Below are 21,411 nucleotides of genomic sequence, written 5' to 3'. Positions count from 1 at the left end.
TTGAGCGGTTTTTTCATAACATAAAATCCAGAATTCGGTTTTCGGTCCGGATTGGTGCAATAAAAAAACCGACCGACCAAACCAGTTAAAAGAAAAAACCGACCATTTTGGACCGCGGTTTGGTCGGTTAAATCGACCAAACCGAATTTATTATTATTTTTTTTTAATTTTTAATTTTTAAGTTTTAGTTAAAAAACTAAAAATTTTGGATTGTTGGAATCCATTTTTGTGCATTTTTAAAACATAAATATATAGAACATATTTTAATATTTTTATTTAATAATTTTAATAATTAATAATTATATAATATTATATTATTATATATTATATTGTTCGGTCGATTTCGGTTCTGCTGGTCGGTCCACACAAAATTTTCAAACCGACCGAACAGTGGCGGTTTTTTCGATTTTTGGTTTAATTGGTTTTGGTTTTTTCGGTGTTCGGAATGTCGGTGTACATGGTTTTTTCAGTTTTTCAGATTTTATGCTCAGTCCTTTCACAAAGTAGTTCTCAGTCCAAAATTTTGAGTGAATACAAATGACTAATTCCAATCTATTTATAAACCTGATTACAAGAATATTATTCCCACAAGTTTAGGGAAGTTACAACTCATATTCAAATTTAAATTCAAATGAATATTTGAATAACAATGCAATTAAATACATTATTTAAATAAACATCCCATCAAAATAGGATTCAATACATGGTTTTAACCTAATCCCAAAGAAATAGGGATTTCATAACTACTTTTCCGCATATATATTTAACGTGTCTTCAAGCTTGAACACTACTTCAACGCGTTTTCAAGAGCTCGTCGTTCCAATTGTTGCCACCTCCTTACTTGATCAAACTGTCGAACACATCTCTTGGATGAGACTCCTTTCTTTGAGCCTATAATGCACGCTCAAGTGCTGAGAACGTGGCTTTGGAACTTCGTGTTTATTTGTACAAGTAAAATGACAATACTTGCCAACTTCGAATTTACACCTTACGAGCATATGTTTTGAGGTTGTTTATTTATTCTCAAAATTTGAGTGTAACAAATATATATTGACAAAATTACTCTTTGCCTTTATATTTTACCCCTGTAAAAATATTTTAAAAATACCATTTAAAGCATTTTCTTTTATAAATACAGTTTTTTGGGAAATGATAATTTTAAAAGATAAAAGTGGTAAAATTCAAAAACCAAAAGAAAAGGAGGAAGTCCCAAAAAACTTCATTTGTCAATTCTTCACCAAAAAACCTCACCACCACCAATTCAGCCGTCACTCCATTTTCTAGCCGCCGCCGCCGCAGCCGCCGCCACCGTCATCGTCGAGGTCCCGCCTTTTCTTATCAGAAAGTTTCAAGTGGTGGAAGGAGAGTTCTGGTAACGACAATCGCAACATCTTATTCTACTTGTTCTTATATTTTTTTTCTTCTATACCGATCCCCCTTTCACCTGTGCCAATTCGAGGTTTCGTTCTTATATTTCTTGATTCTAAAATTCGAGAAAGTAATTTGGGAGAAAGATGTAGAATTGAGAGGATTTGTTGTTTTTTAAGATCAAAATTATCGATGAATTCGGGGCTAGTGTGTATGAAATTGTTGTTGGAACTAATACTATGTCGAGATTTGAATGATTTGTTAGTTAAGTTATGTTGATTAGTACAATTTCTGTAGATTGAATTGGGGTCTGAATTATGGTGCGAAACTATTTGAAGCAGGATGACGTATAAATACTATGGAACTCCATTGTTGAAACAGAGGGCTAATCTGTTGCAGAAAGTTTTGACTACTTACTGGTTCAATATCTTTCGTAGTGTATTCTGAATTTTGTGCTCTCTTAAATCTGCATCATAAGTTTGTTTGTTATCTTCCTCACTAGCTTTCCAAATCATAATACTCTTCTCGCACTCTTACTGTCTTTTTCATTTTCATTCTTACTAATTCAATGGCTATCATTTTCATTTTCATCTTATATACACTCTTTGAAACTCTTTCCCATATCACACACTAAATACACTTTTTCTATTTTTTAATAATTCATTTTTCATTTTTCCAAAAGCTCCAACAGTCAGCTTCTTCTCCATTGCTTCCGGTGTGTCTCAAATTTTTAGCAAGAGTGATTCATTCTCTGCTTTTTGCTGCACATTTCCTCAAACACTCTACCTTTATCTACCTGTTTCTTGATTGCAAGTCTTTTTAGTCTACATTTTTTTTTCCATACGAGTGAATTTGTATAATGAAAAGTTCTTCTCTGATTTGGGTAGTCGAAGTTTTCAGGTGTTTTTGGTGAAGATTTGGGAGTTTAGGGGAGGAGGACATTGGCGGAGAGGAGATGCTTAGCAGGTTAAGTAGGCGGTCTTTTTGCACTGCTGGTGGTCCAAGACCATGGCTTTTTGTGGGTTTGGGAAACCCAGGCGATAAATATAAAGGAACTAGACACAATGTACTGCATCAATTAATATTTCGCAAATCCATTTTTTCTAAATTTCTTTTGAGATGGTGTTCTTTTGACTGGAGATTTTCTATGTGTCTTTGTTTGAAAACAGGTGGGGTTTGAGATGATCGATACCTTTGCTCAATCACAAGGCATTGAAATGAACACAGTTCATTGTAAAGCTATTTTTGGACAGGGTATGTTTCTATTCATTTTTCATTATATTTTTGTATTTGTTTTATGTTTAATAGGTGTTTGCATTTTTGTTAGGTTTTGTTGGTGATACTCCTGTTTTCCTTGCAAAGCCTCAAACTTATATGAATCTGATTGGTGAATCTGTATGTAATCGATCCTTATTCTTCTTAACTACTATATTTTATAATTTACAGTTTCTTATTCAATCTATAGATGGTCGATTTTTTTGCCTATTAAGTTGTTATATGGCCTGTTGAGTTGGTATCTATATAAAACATCAATCTTATTTTATCTGTTCACTATATAATTATATAAGATATGTATCTTTTTTCACCATGTTTACTGGTTCTGTGGTTTTATGATTATTAAAAAGTAAATTACTGGAAAAAAATGATTGTATGAGAACAAACCTCATAACACAACCCCAGAACTAATAGCTAAACAGCCAAGAAAAAAGGAAACAAACAAAGGAAATGAAAAGGAAAGTGCAAGAGTACGACCCCGCATAAAATACAAACCAAACCCCACCTCAGTTACCCTTTCTCTTGAAAGATCAGAAAAAGAGAAGTGGCTAAACGTTCACATTTTTTAAGCCACGCAGCAACCTAGGACTTGATCCTTACCCACAATGATTTGAAAGGACTCTCACCATCTTGAAAAATTCTATTGTTTCTCTCCAACAAAATTATTCACATGACAGCCAGCGCTCCACTATTCCAAAGTATCTTTTGCTTTTTATTGTAATCCCCACCAATTCTTTTGCCTTTGGAATTGACAAGTCCATCCTAAAGTTTGACAAAAGCTTTGTCTTTTTGACCATAGAGCTAGTGTGAGCTCACAATGAATGAAAAAGTGATTTTACACTTTTATTATCTTTCTTACAAAGTATTCACCATCCCAGGAAAAGAGTTTGGTAGGTCAATCTCTGAAGATTATGATGCTCGCTGATACTATTCAATGCCACTAGCTAGCTCGAAGAACACACCTACCTTATCATTCATCAACCTACATCCATCTCCTTCTACTTTTAACACCACTACAGATAGTCACATAAATTTCTACTGAATTAAACCTTGCACAAAATGTTAAATGTCTGCTAGTTCTAACTTGATTCTTTCCTTATTTAACTGCAGTCAGGACCACTTGCAGCATACTATAAACTACCTCTGAATCGTGTGCTTGTGGTAATTTCACTCTTACATTGTGCATCTAATTTTCTAATGTTCTGTTTGTTGGTACTATATTTTATTTTAATATATATATATATATTTCAAAGGCTTGTTGGTATGATTGGTCTCCAATCTTTGCATCATTTGGTATATTTGTCCCTAACATTATCTTTTCTTTCATTTAACTTTGTAAGTAACAATTTTACAGCTAGCGGATCCTTTTCTTGTCCCAATTTGATGTTAGTATTTTCACATGCTAGGCACATTTGCTCGTATTGACATTTTGGTAATGAAGGAGATAAGCCATATCTCTCCTCTCTTAAATTTATATGCCATTTTTTTCTTCTCTCTCTTGCCATGGTCATTGAGCACAAAAACCAGAGATTATAAGGGCAATTCCTCCTAAAACTCAAGCCACAAATTTTCAACCAATTGCTATTGAGAAACTCTACCAAAACTGCTTGTTTGTTTATCCCATTCTCTCAACAACTTTAATTGCTCAACTTTTTCTACTGAGGTATATTTTAGAGGTATTATTGGGTTTGCTTGTACAAATTACTTTGTATATAGTAGTATTATATAATATATATATATATATAAATATCTATACATGGTTAGAACAATTCTGATAGGGTTACTATGAAAAAAGAAGTTAAATTTAATTTCCAAAAGAATTATGTGGTTTTGCCAAATCTACCCCTTTAGGCTTTGCTCTTCGGCAGATATTTCTAAATTGAGAGATTCAAAAGAAATCCACACACTGTTGTCACCTGATTTAAAATAAAAGATGCCCCATTTTGTTTGCAGATTTTCTAAACATTCATATGATTTTCTCATAATCTAATCCATAAAATCGAGAGAAGAATTTGGGCTTGTTGAGGGCGTCAACAATGGCAACTCTCCATTCTCGCATCAGGCAATACTTATTTTGCATTGATGGGGATTGGGGAGGGGCACCACGCCATTTCTGTGCTTATGCAGACGACCACGACAAACTTCTTTGACCTCATTTTTATCTGTTGATATCTCCTTCTCATCCTCTGTTCCTGTCATATCTTTTCCTTCATGGAATCTTGCTTTTGATCTTCCTTGAACCACAGATAGTATGATTACTCTTTAGTTTGCAATAGATCCTAAATGAATTTGAGAATTTGATGGGAAGGCTAAGTATTTTCATTTATCCCACAATTTACTGTCATGTCAAGAGGTGCAAAGGTTGGAGGACCAATCATGCCAATAAGCCTATTTTAAGTAAATTTGTAGTGAGTTCGTGTTAGGTTTTGTTCAATTATTCATATATTTTTCTTGGTGGTAGTTTCATGATGACATGAATTTACCATGTGGAGTTCTTCGTCTGCACGATAAGGGAGGTCATGGATGCCACAATGGGTATGATCATACCATAATAATTATAACTATTGAAGTAAAAGTAGCTTTAAACTAATGAGTTGTTTATATCAATAATGACTTGTTTATTAAAAAAAAGAGTTTTTGGCATCTACGTTTCTTAAATGGTAATTTTCACACTTCAGAAAAAGACTACTTTATTAGTGGACAGTAAAACTAAGATTCATATGCTTAAATGTAAAAAATTACAAGTCAGAATATGGGATCAAAATCTTAGTTCAGGGGAAGTTAAATAACGATTTGAGGCGATGTTTAGGAGTGTCAAATGTATATTTTCCCCTGTAAATTATTAACGATTAGTATTTTGCTTCTTTTTTTTCCCTCCAAATTTTCAAGGGGCATATTTTTTTCTCATTTTCTCTTGTCCTGAAATTTCTTGAATAGGATGAAGAGTGTGATCTATCACTTTAGAGGAAACAAAGAATTTCCTCGGCTAAGAATAGGTGAGTTTGTCTGTTGTTTTTACTCTATAAATCGATGATTCCTCGCTCTTAATTATACTGACAAATCTCACTAGGTATCGGGAGGCCACCTGGTCAAATGGATCCTAAAGCATTCTTACTACAAAGATTCAGCTTAACAGCTCAAGAACGAGTAAGCCTTTGTTTCCATTGCCGTTCAAGATGTTCAATAATTTCATGCGCTGTACTAATTCATTTGTTCAGATTAGTGATTATTAGTTAAAGCATTGGAGGGTTTTCATTTTTCCATTCTAGTAACACATTTTTGGCTTTTCTGGATCAGATCGACACCGCGTTGCGAGAAGGAGTTGATATATTGAATGTTCTACTATCCAAAGGCTTGTCAGAGAGTGCGAGAAGGTTTAACACAGAGCAAAAGTACAAGCATATAAGATTGCAGACACTGCCCGCATGACAAAAACCTTAGGTTAGGTGTTTAGTTTTCTCAGCTTGAATTATACAAATTTTAGGTAGGTTTGTATATTGACAGAAAAAATTCATACGAAGTGTTTTGGTAAAAGGGTATTTTGGTAAATTCCATTATTGTCTATTGGAGAAACAAGTGGGGTACCCCCAAATTGATCCACTTTCATCATCATATGATGAAGTGTTGTATTCTTAGGTTGTGTGGTCAAATTCTACAAGAATTGCTGCTGATTTTTCTTGGTCAAGATATGCAGAGTTCTTAGGTTTTGGGTAAGTTGCATGAGATTTTGAAGAAGTTGTGCATAATAGCAATTTGTGTTAATGGTTGAATTTTATTGGCCAATTTGAGGAGATCTTTTGATTTGTCCAACAAAAATGAGACCATGGGGTGCTAATTTTATTTTCATCTCCTCAACACAACTTATTAAATTATAATGAGTGGAGTGTAATTTTAAATTCAACATAAAATGGGGGTGGACATGCACATTATGATCTGGCATGTATTTTTAACCGCACATTAAATTGGTGGAGGATCGCCTTAATAAATCTCAATGATTAAAAATAGTGTTTATATTTTTTTTGGACTTTGTGTTTTGTTTCATTATCTGTTTAGACCATGTGTTTTGATAGATTATTTTTTGGACCCTATGTTTTGTAAAATAGTTTAAATAGAACCAAAAAACCAATTTTGGTCAAAGTTTTCTCAACTAAAATCACAAATAATTCATCAAACTAACAATTTAGAACAAAAATAAAATCATTTTGCTTAAAAATTATATTTTTATATTCAATTTTTTCTTCATTAAAATTGAGTTTAATGGTTTATTTGAACAATTTTACAAAATATAAGGTCTAAAAATAAATTTTTTTATAACATAAGGTCCAAACAGGTAATGAGAAAATACACAGCATCTAAAAAATTATAATTCCTTAAAAATATATGCTAAATGTATTCTGAGTGTGTAATATAAGTAAGTGTGACGTTACTCTTATTCAGAATTGATGGAGCCTCTTGTGATGCCCCCGCTTTATTCGACACAAAGAAAGCACACTTGAATTAGCTTAATACATCAGCAACACGTATTGAAACATGTGTGAATTTTAGACAAATTAAAAGAAAAAATAAATTAATTTAAACAGACATCCCAACTAACTATGAAATAATAAGAAATGGGTCACAATCATAATTTTTTCGAATCGCATAAATTGTTTTGCTGATCTAGTAGATGAGTAATAAAATTATGATATAGTTATCTAATTTTGGTGTTACAATCAACTAACACATCATTGATAATTTATAGCTTTATAATCAATTTTAATTAAATGATATAGTGTGTGGATTTTTTAAGCACACATTTTGAATGCTAAAATTTGGCACTAATACTTTCCAAGTTGACATATAAAAATCATTTAAGCATTGTTTTGGCTTGACTAATTAAATAAAGAGTTGAGTTGTTCCACTTTGCATTTGGAACATTGATTTTCAGAAACAATATGAGAAATAAATAATAATAATAATATATTATGATAAATGAGCGCGTGGTGTCACGTAGATGAATCTCGCGTGGAGAAAGGTTGAATAAAAATGTTTTTATTTATCAAAAAATGGGTTTTTAATTATGAAAGACTTTATGATCTGTCAATGTATTAATTGGAGATTGGGATTGGGACCACTCCTTTCCGACATTTCTAGACACTCCCACATAATATATAAACCAAATCATAACATTTGTTTTTGGATAAATTATTGTGATTTTTTTGATTGTCTATATTTATTGGAGTTTGTGTAATGTTTAATTATTTGTTTGGACTCTGTATTTTGATAAATTATTTTGGATCTTATATTTTATAAAATAGTTAAAATAGAACTATAAACTCAATTTTGATGAAGAAAAAATTGAATATAACAACACAGTTTTTAAGCAGAATGATTTTATTTTTATTCTGAATTGTTAGTTTGGTGAATTATTTGTGATTTTAGTTGAGAAAACATTGACTAAAATTGGGTTTAGAGTTCTATGTAAACTATTTTACAAAACATAGGGTTCAAAAAGTAATTTGTCAAAACACAGGATCCAAACAGGTAATGAGACAAAAAACAGGGTTAAAAAATGTATAAACCTTTTTTTTTATTATAGATTATCTTATTAAATTTAAATTTATGAAAATTTCTTTGGAAGGGGCTTCAAAAAGAGTCTTACTAGTGGGGCTCTTTTGTGTTATCAACCCGTGAATAGTTTTCAGTGCGGTTTTTTTTTATAGTCATGTATATTGTAGTTATTTAGAGTATCCTGCAAATTTTTAGAAAATTTCAAATAATTTACAGTGCCGAAAACTAGTTTAAAAACAGGTTGTTACACGCGTGACTAATTTTTTATGCGCGTGGAAAATAGTATGTTTAAACCTAGTTTTCGACACGGTATATTATTCGAAATTTTATGAAAATTTGCAAGATGCTCTAAATAATTACAATATACGCGATCACAAAAAAAATCGTGCCGAAAATTGTTTACGGGTCAGAAATACAAAAGAGCATAGCCCCTACCATAGCCCCTACCATAGAATAATCATAAATTTATAATTCAATACGCTTTAAGTCAAAATTTAGTTGTGAACAAAATAAGAAAAGAAAAAGTATTTATCAAAATCTCAGTGTTAATTATAAATTAAAAGTTTAAAAGCACAATTTTTTGATGTAACAATTTCTTTTTGTGTTAAATGAAAATATAATAACAAATAAATTCACACACAAAAAAAAAATGCATGCTTATAATTTTTTTAAATTTTACATTTAATATAAGTTTTGATTTAATTTTGAAAAGTACTTATTTGATTAAGGCATGAAATGAGTTATAACATTAGGATTAGGATGGTTGTGTTAAATATAGGTAAAACACACATGAGATATTTTTATTAAGATTTATACTTTTTTTGGATCCTCAGTTTTGTCTCATTACCTAAATGGACCTTGTATTTTGATAAATTATTTTTTGGACCCAATGTTTTGTAAAATGGTTCAAATAGAACCATAAACCCGATTTTGGTCAATATTTTCTCAATTGAAATCATAAATAGTTCACTAAACTAACAATTCAGAACAAAAATAAAATCATTCTGCTTAAAAATTGTGTTGTTATATTCAATGTTTTCTTAATCAAAGTTGTATATAAGTCTATTTGAATTATTTTACAAAATATAGGGTCCAAAAATAAATTACTTAAAATATAGGGTTCAAACATGTAATAAGAAAAAATATAAGGTGTAAAAATGTATAACCCCTTTATATTATATCCCATTACTTTAGCACCACTAGAATTTTTTTTTATATACTAGTGAATAGTGACACAAGTTGGACCACTTATTTTTGTAGTTTAACTAATTTCATGGTATATATATATATATATATATATTCTTCAAATCTTAATTTACTAGCGAACACGCTCCTTTTCTTTATTTACACATATAACAACTAATAATAACTTAAAACCAAGAAAACAAAAAAAAAACCATAATGTTATTTACTATCTTAATTATTTTATTTTCCAAATTTCACAATTATAAAAAAGGAAAAAAAAAAGAAGGGAAAAGAACAGAAATGGGGTCTTGACACTGACTCAATGATAAATAGGTAGCAACTAATTAGGTCAAAAAATTCACACACAAAAAAAAGTCAAAAACTAAATCTAGTATGAGCGCGTGGTTCTCACGCACATCAAATGAAAATAAACATATCACTTTTTTTTGATGTAATATAATATTGAAAATGTGCAATAATCCAATCCAAATTTAATTCACTATTCATAAATAAAATATCATCTCATCTCATGTAATCTTGAGTACTTAAAATCTCAAATAACAAGACTCTAGAATATTATCCCTACACTATGTACTAGTGTCATATATATATATGTATATAAAAACCTTAACCTATAAGCAAAACCACACACAAATTGGGATCCAAACCAAGAAGAAGCCATCGTCGTCATCATCATCATCATCGTTATATCATCATATATCCATGAGGAAGCAATCACCTTCGTCAACAAATGGCAGTGGCAGCAGTGGTAAAACGACGCCGTGTTGCAGCAAGGTGGGGATAAAGAGAGGGCCGTGGACGGCGGAGGAAGACGAGGTTTTGGCCAAGTTCATAAGGAAAGAAGGAGAAGGACGGTGGCGGACGCTGCCCAAGCGAGCTGGGCTCCTGCGCTGCGGCAAGAGCTGCCGTCTCCGGTGGATGAACTACCTCCGCCCCTCCGTCAAGCGCGGACACATCGCCCCCGATGAGGAAGATCTCATTCTCCGTCTCCACCGTCTTCTCGGCAATCGGTACTGCACATATATATATTCTCAGATCAAAATTCAAAATTCAAAATTCAGACTCCATTTATATATATATATGTCGACCCTTTTAGGGTTTCTCTTTCCAGCTAGATTTCAATCAGTACTACTGTATGTATATAGCTAGGCTTAGGGTTTTCTCATCTGGGTTTTTCGTGATTATGTGTATAGTAAAAGATTCTCATATATATATATTATTATATATATTTATCTAACTTCCTAGGTTTTCTCATCTGGGTTTTTCGTGAGGAATAATATTATGTATTAATTGTAAAGCATCACTTGTATATTTTGATTCATTCGAAACACTGCCCATATATATATATATATATATATATGCTTAACTAGCTAAATTTAGGGTTTTCTCATGACCTTGTCATATATATACATACACGTACTCTAATGATTATATATACATATCTATAGCTAGGTTTATCAGGGAATTCTCATGATATATAAGTATGTATATATATTTTTATATATATATATATGCTTAACTAACTAAATGTAGGGTTTTCTCATGACCTTGTCATATATATACATACACGTATATCTCATATCTATAGATAGGTTTATTAGGGAATTCTCATGATATATAAATATATATGTATGTACGTATATATATATATACACACACTTATCCAGCTGCATGGGTTTAGGGATTTTCCTCTAATCTTTGGTCATACACACACACACACATGCACATACTTGTATAATCTAGCTAGGTTTAATTACACGGATCTCATGATCTTATAAGTAGTCATATTTATACGTATGTTTATATATGTGTACATATACATATATATATACTTATATATAACTAGGGTTTTGTTTATTTTTCAGGTGGTCTTTGATAGCAGGGAGAATTCCAGGGCGCACTGACAATGAGATAAAGAATTATTGGAACACTCACCTGAGCAAGAAGCTGATCAATCAAGGCATAGATCCCAGAACCCACAAGCCCTTCAACCAAACACTCGATCATCATCATCATCACCATCAGCAGCACCATCATGATCATCACAGCAATATTAATAAAGCTTCTTCTTCCTCTGCTCTTATTCCTCCTGCTATCCCTAATAAGATTCAAGCTCCATTTTTAAGCACAGTTCCTGAAGAGCAAGAAGAAGAGTTAGTAGCTCCTCCGAGTACCACTACCGAACATCTTCATCACCAAGATCACGAAGCAGCAGCTACAGCACAGATCATCAATGAAATTACCAACAAGGAAAATAATAATGGATACAATATTAGCTTTGATGATCTACTAGTTGGTGGTGGTGGTGGTGGTGGTCATCATGATCATGATGACAACAATGGTGATTTATACAATCATGTTGGGTACGAGAACTTTGGATTGAGAATGATTAAAAGTAGTACTAATGATCATCACCTTGTTAATATTATGGGAAATGAAGATCATCAGGAGAATCATAACAACAACAATAATAATAACAACAATAATCATAATCATAATCATAATCATGAGGATATGAACTACTGCTCTGATGATGTACTCTTCTCTTCGTTCCTGAACTCGATTATCAATGAAGATGCTTTTCTCTCTGGTCATCACCATGATCATCATCAACAACAACAACAACCAGTTCTTCTGCCTAATCATCATCTTCATCATCAAGATCCTTTGCTCTTTCCGGTGATTAACAACAACTCTTCATCCAACGGTTTCTGCTTTGATCAACCAAAGTGATCATGTGATGGGGTGGAGCAGTAAGAGCGTGCTTGCATGCAGTGTTTTAATTTGGTTATGATTTATTATAGTTTATGGAACTCTAGAATGGGGAGAGTTTGTGTTTGAAAATTTATTATGTTATATATATATATGATATTAATCATATCATATTTGGATGTTTGTATGAACTAAATTATTGTTCAAATTTTTTTCAATGGGCAGTGTGTCTTGTTTGTGGTTTTATTATGGGTATTGATTTTTTTTTTCTTTTGCTATTGTAATATACAGACCTTCAAATATTATTGGATGTGCTTTGTTTATTGTAGTAATATCTTATTTTATATATATATATATATGCATGTACTTATATTAGATAACTATATATAAATGGTGTGCGTATATAATATAATGAAGTTCATTATGCAAGCATGCTATATATATAGCTCATATATTATGAATCTTTTCATGATTATGTTGTTGTTTATGATTTAATATCATGGATATGTTATAATATTTTAATTAATGGAATTAAGTATTATTTGAGTACAAAATAATATATCAAATACATATATACACCAGAGTATTGTTTGCAGTGATTGATCTCTAGCTACCCCCAATATTTATATATACATATGTATGATACTCTTATGTGGGACTATCTAATATTACATGTGTGAGCCTAGCTAAAAATGTAGATATAATAAAGGATTTTAAATACACAAGAGTTGATATTTGAGAGTATATATATATATATCACAAAGCCAAATTAAGAAATTTTATAGATATTTATATGAACTCAACAAATTAATAAGCTCGCTAGCTAGATTGAGAAATGTATGAGTATGTACACATCATCCTAATAATTGGTTCGAAATACACATGCATGCATCGACCTAAAAGTGTCAAATATAAAGATTAAGGGTGGAGAGAAATGCAAAAGTTTAATAAATTGTGTTCATCGGAAGCAAAAATTAAAAAATTCATTTAGGGGACATATAAATGTAAGAATTTTTTTTTACAAAAAAGAACTAATAAATTGTAGAAAATATATGAGCCAAGAGGAAACTATATATATAAAATAACAATGCGTCCAAGAACCATATAGAAAGATCATCATATGAATATGAATGATTGAAGATTTCATCAGCAAAAGATTGAACTGACCCCATAATACCACCAGGCCAATTACTGACCGAGTGATCACATGATAATTAGGGCTATAGTGAGGAGATGAAACAAGAAAAATATACCATAATCATCTATAGATTGAATAAAATAAAGGCTATTATATTGGTATCTTCAATCCATATTAAAGAGAGGGAGAGAATGATCATATGTAAGAGCTTTTTAGTTGTAGGAAAAAATAAAAATTAAGAATGATAATATATGATCATATTATAATAAAGGAAGAGAAATGTTACTTATAAAGTAGGATATTGGGTTTCCAATTTAAAATTGATTGGTGCTATAAGTAGGTATTAATTCTTTTCATGTATAGGATTATTCATATTTTCATATGGGACTTTTTTTAATAAAAAAAAAGTAAATGAGTTTTGCTATATAAAGTCTCACTTAAAGTCTCTTATTCTTTATGGTAATTTGACAAGTATGTGGAGGCTTTCTATTAATGTTGATTTGTTCATAACACTAATATTTTTTTTTAAATTCGTGATTTAATTACAATAAGATTAAAATGAGGATATACAACAAAATAGAACTATCATTTCCATAAAACTAGCTTATTATTATCTAGCTAAATAGCATGCAAATTATTTCACTAACCGCCCGCTTTAAAGAAAATCAATCAACAAAAAAGAATATCAAGAATTGCACTTAGAAATAGGACTAAAATAAATTTTGGCCTTAAAGATCGAAGGCATTGCTTGAGTTGTTTTCCTTTAAAAAGATGGCTGCACATCATATATCTCTATAAACGTACTATAAGTTTGGTATCTCACAAATTTTTTTTAGTTTTAATGTACAATAAATTTTGTAACTAAAAACAAAGAATTGTGACTAAAAAGTTGTCACTAAATATTTCATTTATTTGTAGTGATTATTTGTATATGAAGGTTAGATAAAATTAGTTGGTAGTTTTTAGTAGTATAGAGAAGTTCGATCCTTAATTTGGTGTACTGGAGCTTTTTTCGGTGGTCTAGTTTGAGTTGTGGTCTCTATTAGTGATTCTAAAACTTTACTTGATTTTTTAGCTATTAATTCTTTTGTTTTAATAATAATGTCATATACTAACATGGTTATTGTTTTATTATTGTCTTTAATTTTTTTTTTCTAGATTTAATTATGTATATATATTGAAGATTAACATAATAAATTTACCTAGCATTATTGTACGAAACAACATTCAAAGCATTCTAACAAACACAAATTATCATCCTTATATCACCACAACGCAATATATATATATATATATAAATTTTGCAGAACCTTTTCTCCACTATAACATGTATCAATCTCATTATACATATATATATATATATTTCTATAACTGTATATATAACCAATTAATTATGATATATGTAAAATGATTAAGGAAATGTAGTATAATAATAAGTAACATATACCTGATCAATATGTATTCATGCAATATTCCAGTGGCAAAAGAATCACCTCCAACACCAAATTAATTCCAAACAGCATTGGAGTACACATTTCCTAATAGAAAACACAGATTTCTCAATTTAATTATATTGTTTTTATTAATATGAAATGAATAATAAATAAGCAAAATATATATGGAAAAAAGTGTACGTAGCATACTAAATTTAAACAACTTAATAGTGAAAAAAAAGTGCTTATTTACAAGTGTGATTTTTTCCCTTCAAATTCAAATTCTTTTCAAAACATATATAAAAATTAATGGGTACGTAGTTGAATTTCATGAATCGAAGCTATTATTATATAGAGGTAATAGTATGAAACCAACCCAAAGTGAGCCATATATATTTATATATATATATATACTAGGTAAAAACAATGTGCAATGAATAAATATCATATATGATGTCTCTCTTCAGCTTGGGTTAGTGCTATGGCGGGGAGACCGAAAATGAAGAAGAAATCGCCTGGGAAGAAGAAGCGACGCCCATCCTCCACAGATCCAGTTAAGAAAGTAAAATCCATGGCTGAAGTCCTTGGGGTGGAGGCCATTGATTTTGAGGAGGAGGTTGAATATGGTGTGCGAATCGTTCGGACATTGAAGAGGAGGACACTTTGCTGAAGGTTACCGTGGATCCAAGGAGAAGAATAGAGCATGACAATAAAAGTTTGGAACAAAGTTCGGTGGTAAAGCAGACACTCACTGACTGGTTGGGAGTCATGAAAGGAGACATCTCGGTCTCGAAGGGGAACTCGGGTACTCCTAATACTGTACCTATTTTGAACATAGAGTCTGATTGTGTCAAGATACCTTAGTGTGTTATGTCCAGGGAGCTAATCTGCTTATTTCAGTGATGGAAGGCTTTTTTTCCGAAGAATATGGAGAGACAAAGGAATTGATAAGATATGGTTATTAGCTCAAGGGGTGTTTCTAATTAGGTTTCATTCGGTAGAAGCTAGAGATGGAATTTTGAATGGAGGACACCAATTCTTTGATAGGAAACCTCTCATAATGAAAAGTTGGAATCCAAATTCAAAGTTTACTATAGGGAAACAGTCTTGACAATCCCAATTTGGGCTCAGTTGAGTAATCTTGAGCTTAAATATTTGGGTGAACGAACAATGGCAAAAATAGTTGGAACAATTGGGAAGATGGTGAGGCAAGATAGAGCAACAATGGCTAGAGAGAAACTACAGTATGCTCAGGTGCTTATTGAAGTGAGCATTACAAAAGAATTACCTATCCAAATTAATTTTGAAGATGAAAAAGGGGAACATGTGTATGTTGAGGTGTATTATGAATGGAAACCAAATATATGCTCTCATTGCCAAGGGATAGGACATTCTAAGGAAGCTTGTAGGAAGAGAATGACTCAAGGAGGGCCATCAAAAATTTGGAAACCGAAGAATTTAATAGTTCCAAAGACAGATCAACAAAGGAATGCTGAGACGACAAAACAGGGGCAACACACAAGTGGGGAGGATGCAGATGGTTTTCAACAAGTTAAAGGGAAGAGAGTACTAGTTGCAAATGAAAAAGAAGTGAATGTGAGCAATTCATTTAATGTACTAGATAAGCTAGTGCATGTGGGGGAAGTGTTAAAGGAGATGAGGTCTACTATTAATGGAGGGGGAGATCCTCCATTAATAGATGGATAGGTTGTTTGGTTGGAATGTAAGGGGCTTAACAAAACTAGTAAGCAAAGGGATGTCATGAGAATCATTTCCAACAAAATAATAGGTTTTGTTAGTCTCCTAGAAACTAGGGTAAAGGTTGCAAAAAAGGGGACCTTATACCTTAATATGTTTCAAGGATGGTATTTCACAACCAATTTAATGAATCATTCTAATGGTAGGATTGTTGTGGCTTGGAATCCGAAAAGTTTTGATGTTGATATTCGAGGAAGCTCTAGCCAATGAATGCACTTCATTGTTGCTGCAAAAAATGGGGACTATTTTGCAGTTACTGTAGTTTATGTTTCAATGATTTGAAACGAAGAGAGAGTTTATGGGCTGATTTGAAGAAAATAAGTCATGTGACTAGTTATCCATGGATGGTAATGGGGGACTTCAACTTAGTTTTGTCACCTTCTGAGAGATTGACTTACCGTGGAGATGGATCTGAAATGTTTTCGTTTCAAAATAGTGTGGAGCATTGTGGGTTAGTAGATGTGAAGTATTCGAGGTCCTTTTTTACTTTGAATAATAAGCAAGATGGAGGAGCCCGTGTATATGCAAAAATTGACAGAGTTATGGCTAATGAGTAATGGTTAGATAAGTATGCTAATGCTGAGGTTATTTTTTTCCAGAGGGAGATTTTGATCATAGCCCTTTTTTGGTGAATTTTTATTCATTCCAAGAGATTAGGAAACCGTTTAGATACTTCAACTTTTGGAGTAGCTATAAAGAGTTTCATGGGAAGGTGGCCGAGAGCTGGAATGAAGATATAAAAGGGACTCCAATGTTTTGTCTGGTTAGCCAGTTTAAGAGGCTAATGGTAGAACTAACAAAGATTAATAAAGTGGGTAAAGTGGATGTGTTTATTCAGGATGCTGAGAAGTATAAGATGATGATAGAGCTTCAGGAAAAAATAAAAGAAGACCCTCGTAATTTTCAGTTGATGAATGAGGAGATAATAAGTAGGAAAGAATATCAACAAGCTCATAAAGATATGATACAATTCTTGAAACCGAAGGTGAAAATAAATTGGTCGAAGAATGGGGACGAAAATACTAATATATATAGTTGTTTTATTATTGTCATTAATTTTTTTTATCCAGACTAATTATGTATTCAAGATTAACATAAATTTACCTTAGCATTATTGTAGGTAAAAACAACATTCAAAGCATTCTGACAAACACAAAATTATCATCCTTGTATCGATCACCACAACCTAGTTATATATATATATGTCTATAACTATATATATATATAACCAATTAATTATGATATGTAAAATGATTAAGGAAATGTAGTAATAAGTAACATACCTGATCAATATATATTCATGCAATATTTTCCAGTGGCAAAAGAATCAACTCCAACACCAATTAATTCCAAACAGCATTGGAGTACACATTTCCTAATATAAAACACAGATTTCTCAATTTAATTATATTGTTTTTATTAATATGAAATAAATAATAAATAAGCAAAATATATATGAAAAAAAGTGTACGAAAGCATACTAATTTAAACAACTTAATAGTGAAAAAAGTGCTTATTTACAAGTGTGATTTTTTTTCCCTTCAAATTCCTCTTAATGAATTATTCTTTTCAAAACATATATAAAAATTAATGGGTACGTAGTTGAATTTCATGAATGAAATAGAGATGTTTATGATAATTTGTGTGTTTATATATATGTACAGTTTGAGTATAAAATTTGATCTCAACTTGGAATAGGTCTAACCTCTAAATTATATTAAGTTGTAATATATATCTAGTAAAGTATCATTCTTAACGGTTTTTTTTAACATTTTTACTGTTTATCGTTTTTTTCTTTCATTTTTACGGACTCTCCTCTCCGGCTCCAGTGGTGTTGTCGCAGGTGGGAAGTCGGGAAGGTTGTGTGGGTGCTGGTGGAGGGGCTCTTGGCTGGTGGTTGCGATGAAGTGTGGGAGAGGCTCGGTGTTGGAATCAGCATTTTGGGTGGTGGGTCCATGACTTCGCGACTGGAACTCGGAGGTTGGTTTTGCGCACAGTAAGGTTGGGTGTTGGGGATCTAACGACTTGGAGCTGAGATGGGGAGAGGCGAGGGGTCCTGGGCTTGCACAGAGGTCTAGGTCGGGTCGGCTTGCACAGGTGGAATCGCGCCTGTGACGTGCATGGACGACAGAGCTCGGAGCTTGGACGGGGTCGCGAATCACAGGGGTGGTCAGAGCTTGGGACAGGGTGCACCTGGGCTCGATTTTGGGGCTTGGGTGAGGATGAGGCTAGGGGTTCTGGGTTCAAGGTTTTGTTGGGCAGTGAGGGCTGGGTGCAAGTTCTGGGGTTTTCTTAAAAAAAGAAATTATTATTAAAAATATATATATATAATTTTTATAAAAAAAATTGGGGGCCTCACAAACTACTAAAATAATAATTAATTATTGGTTTGTAACAATATCATGGAGTACCTAATATACATTTTTTCAATAATTATATATATTTTTAAAAAAATTGATTTTTTTTTAAATTTAAAGGCTTTTTAGCTTGAACACCAGAAGTTAGCTAAATATTGGTATGTTTGGTAAAGAGGACTAAAGAGAAGAGACTGAATTATTTAAACCTAGTATATATATATTTTAAATCTAAAATATGATAAGATAATTGAGAAAAGAGACAAATAATACTATCATAAAATGACAAAATAGTCACATATTCTTTATATTTTGCTCTATATTTTCCATAAATGTAGGTCCATGTGTTTTTTTTAAAAAAAATATTTTTCAATTAATATAGTCTACTATTTTGTTTTATAGAATACCAAATATATATATTTAAATTTTTTTTTGAAAGGGAACAATTTTATTGATTGATAGGCAAAACTTCATATACTAAAACGGCCAACCTTACCAAATAAAACTTAATACTATATATACTATTATTATCTAATCCAATCTTACATATACATATTCACTTTTATATATATTAGCAGTAATTATACAACATATATATATATAAATAATTAATATAACTTACGTACATTAATTATTATATTTACATGCATAAAATTATTATTTTATATTTGAATGCGACTAATAATTCCTAATTAATTAAATGACTCATACTCATGTGATATTGACTAAAATATAAGGGTTATTTTGGTCAAAATAAAGTTTTTTCCCTCAAACCCAAGCTAACAGTCTTCTCATGAAATTGGTAGATAGTTGACTTTGACCTTTTTTTTTAGTTGGTCTTCCCTTCAACTTTTGCCTACATAGTTTTTTTTTTTTTTTTTTTTATTGTCCGTATTAATTAATTACGTCAGCAACCAACAAAATTCCAAAAAGTGCAACTATTATGTTTTCATTTTTTGTTAAATTAAAAAAAATGTAGAAAAGTGCCATTATATATATGTATTTACTTTTAATGCCTTACCCTACATAACATTTTTCTTTATTATTTTTTTAAAAAAAATATTTTTGTAAACAGTAATATCAACTACATATTTTTGGGGTCTCATGTAATTATTAAATCCAAAATTCATATAGTTTTTTTTTAGTGAAATTGTACATATGGGGTCAAATTGCAAATTTGTCTTTGTAGTGGGTCACACTTGAAACTTTTTTCAAATGCCTCTCCATTGATTGAAGTACATTCTTGTTTTCTTTTGAAAATATCACAATAATAATACCTTTTAATGTATTCTTATTTTCTGGCACTAAAATTTAAGGTTTTTTTTAAAAAAAATTTGTCGGGAAAATTTAAGGTTATCAGTCTGCCACAACAAAAAATAAAAAAATTTAAGGTTATCATTAGTCTTGAAATAAATTATTATTTTTTAACAAGCTTCTAATATTTTTTATATTACATAAATATTTTTGCTCCAAATATATATAACTTAAATTTTATGTTATATCTAGCTTTTTCAATCAAGTTCTAATTTCTCTATGATCTTAACTAAAAAATAATCTTCTTGCTAATCTAAAGTTTTATTCACTAGTTTTTCCCAAATGTTCTTGCATATATTAAAGTTATTAAACAAGTCTATAATAACTATATATATATATATTAATATATACACATTTGGTTCATATATTACTCTATCCAATGAATCAAAAAGAGAACCAGAGAGAAAAAAAAAATCAATCCCATGAGTGTGTTTATATCAAATAATATGTGTTTGACTTTCTTAACTAAATGATCATATATATATATATATACACATGCATGTAATTAAGGAGTTAATTACTATTTAGATAGGACTAACAAGAGTATTATAAGACTGAAAGAAAAATTTGCCAGAAAAACTCACCTGAGAAAATAAAGCTTTTGAATGAGAGAATTGCACACAGTTGAAGAAGAAGATCAAGATAAGTAGGTCACTTGTGAGATTTTGTACTTTGGAGCCAAAATATACATACATAGCCATATATAATGATAGACACAACAAAATAATCAAATGGGGTCTCAAACTTATATATAATAATAATAATTATTATTACTATTATTATTATAAACAGAACACAAAAAGGGGTTTTTGGAAAGCAAGAAAGAAAGCTCTGCTAGCTTTCTTTCTGTTACTGAAAAAGAAAACTAGGAAATTTCATGTCAAATTTTGTCTAATCGGAGCTTATGTATTTATTTTTTTTAATAAATAGAGAATAAGTCAATCGACACGTGTCAGTCAACCGTTGGTGGAGGAAATCTAGGTGGAAGATTTGACCGGTAGATTACCGGTAAGAGACTGCCAGATAGGCAGTGAGGACTGACCAAACATTCTTCTTTTCTTCTTCTTCTGATTAATGTTAAGTAATGATAAGTATGAGAAAGAAGGACTTGTCAGTGAACTGACCAATCTTTTTCAGGTAGAGGGGTAAAATCGTAATTTCGCATCTGGGTCTTAATCATATTCATCATCATTACATATATATATATATATGGATTGGGAAGTATTTGTTTTTGAACACTTACATGTGCTTCTACTAAAAAAGAAACAAAAAAAAAAAAAAAAGAAGAAAAATTGAAACAAAG

At 31.2% G+C, this 21,411-nt stretch overlaps 2 protein-coding genes and 1 long non-coding RNA gene across 8 annotated transcripts; 2 read left to right on the top strand and 1 right to left on the bottom strand.

Moving 5' to 3' along the window:
• Positions 1–1,185: 1,185 nt before the first annotated feature.
• LOC133781520 (peptidyl-tRNA hydrolase, mitochondrial) lies at positions 1,186–6,457 on the top strand. 5 transcript variants are annotated; one of them, XM_062220554.1, is made up of 10 exons: positions 1,186–1,372; positions 1,710–1,787; positions 2,269–2,434; positions 2,538–2,622; positions 2,696–2,763; positions 3,754–3,804; positions 5,105–5,178; positions 5,581–5,639; positions 5,714–5,790; positions 5,941–6,457. In XM_062220554.1, exons 3-10 carry the CDS (start codon positions 2,324–2,326, stop codon positions 6,070–6,072), a joined length of 657 nt encoding a protein of 218 aa, XP_062076538.1. In that variant the 5' UTR covers positions 1,186–1,372; positions 1,710–1,787; positions 2,269–2,323; the 3' UTR covers positions 6,073–6,457. The 5 variants fall into 5 exon arrangements, with proteins under 5 accessions (XP_062076538.1, XP_062076540.1, XP_062076539.1 ...); XM_062220556.1 differs by having other exon boundaries at positions 1,707–1,787; XM_062220555.1 differs by having other exon boundaries at positions 1,666–1,787.
• Positions 6,458–9,854: 3,397 nt separating this feature from the next.
• Positions 9,855–20,993, bottom strand: LOC133781518 (uncharacterized). 2 transcript variants are annotated; one of them, XR_009870138.1, is made up of 5 exons: positions 20,693–20,993; positions 17,724–17,815; positions 14,697–14,787; positions 11,335–11,533; positions 9,855–10,412 (listed from the first exon to the last, which is right to left on the bottom strand). It is a non-coding gene; the product is annotated as an uncharacterized LOC133781518 (long non-coding RNA). The 2 variants fall into 2 exon arrangements; XR_009870139.1 differs by lacking the exon at positions 14,697–14,787.
• Positions 9,991–13,130, top strand: LOC133781517 (transcription factor MYB60-like). Its single transcript, XM_062220550.1, has 2 exons — positions 9,991–10,409; positions 11,265–13,130. Exons 1-2 carry the CDS (start codon positions 9,991–9,993, stop codon positions 12,130–12,132), a joined length of 1,287 nt encoding a protein of 428 aa, XP_062076534.1. The 3' UTR covers positions 12,133–13,130.
• Positions 20,994–21,411: the final 418 nt, after the last annotated feature.

The sequence above is a fragment of the Humulus lupulus genome, chromosome 6 (genome assembly GCF_963169125.1).
Source record: "Humulus lupulus chromosome 6, drHumLupu1.1, whole genome shotgun sequence".
Classification (NCBI taxonomy): domain Eukaryota; kingdom Viridiplantae; phylum Streptophyta; class Magnoliopsida; order Rosales; family Cannabaceae; genus Humulus; species Humulus lupulus.
The sequence above is the reverse complement of the archived record's forward strand: the minus strand, read 5'-3'. Positions and strand labels throughout refer to the sequence as shown.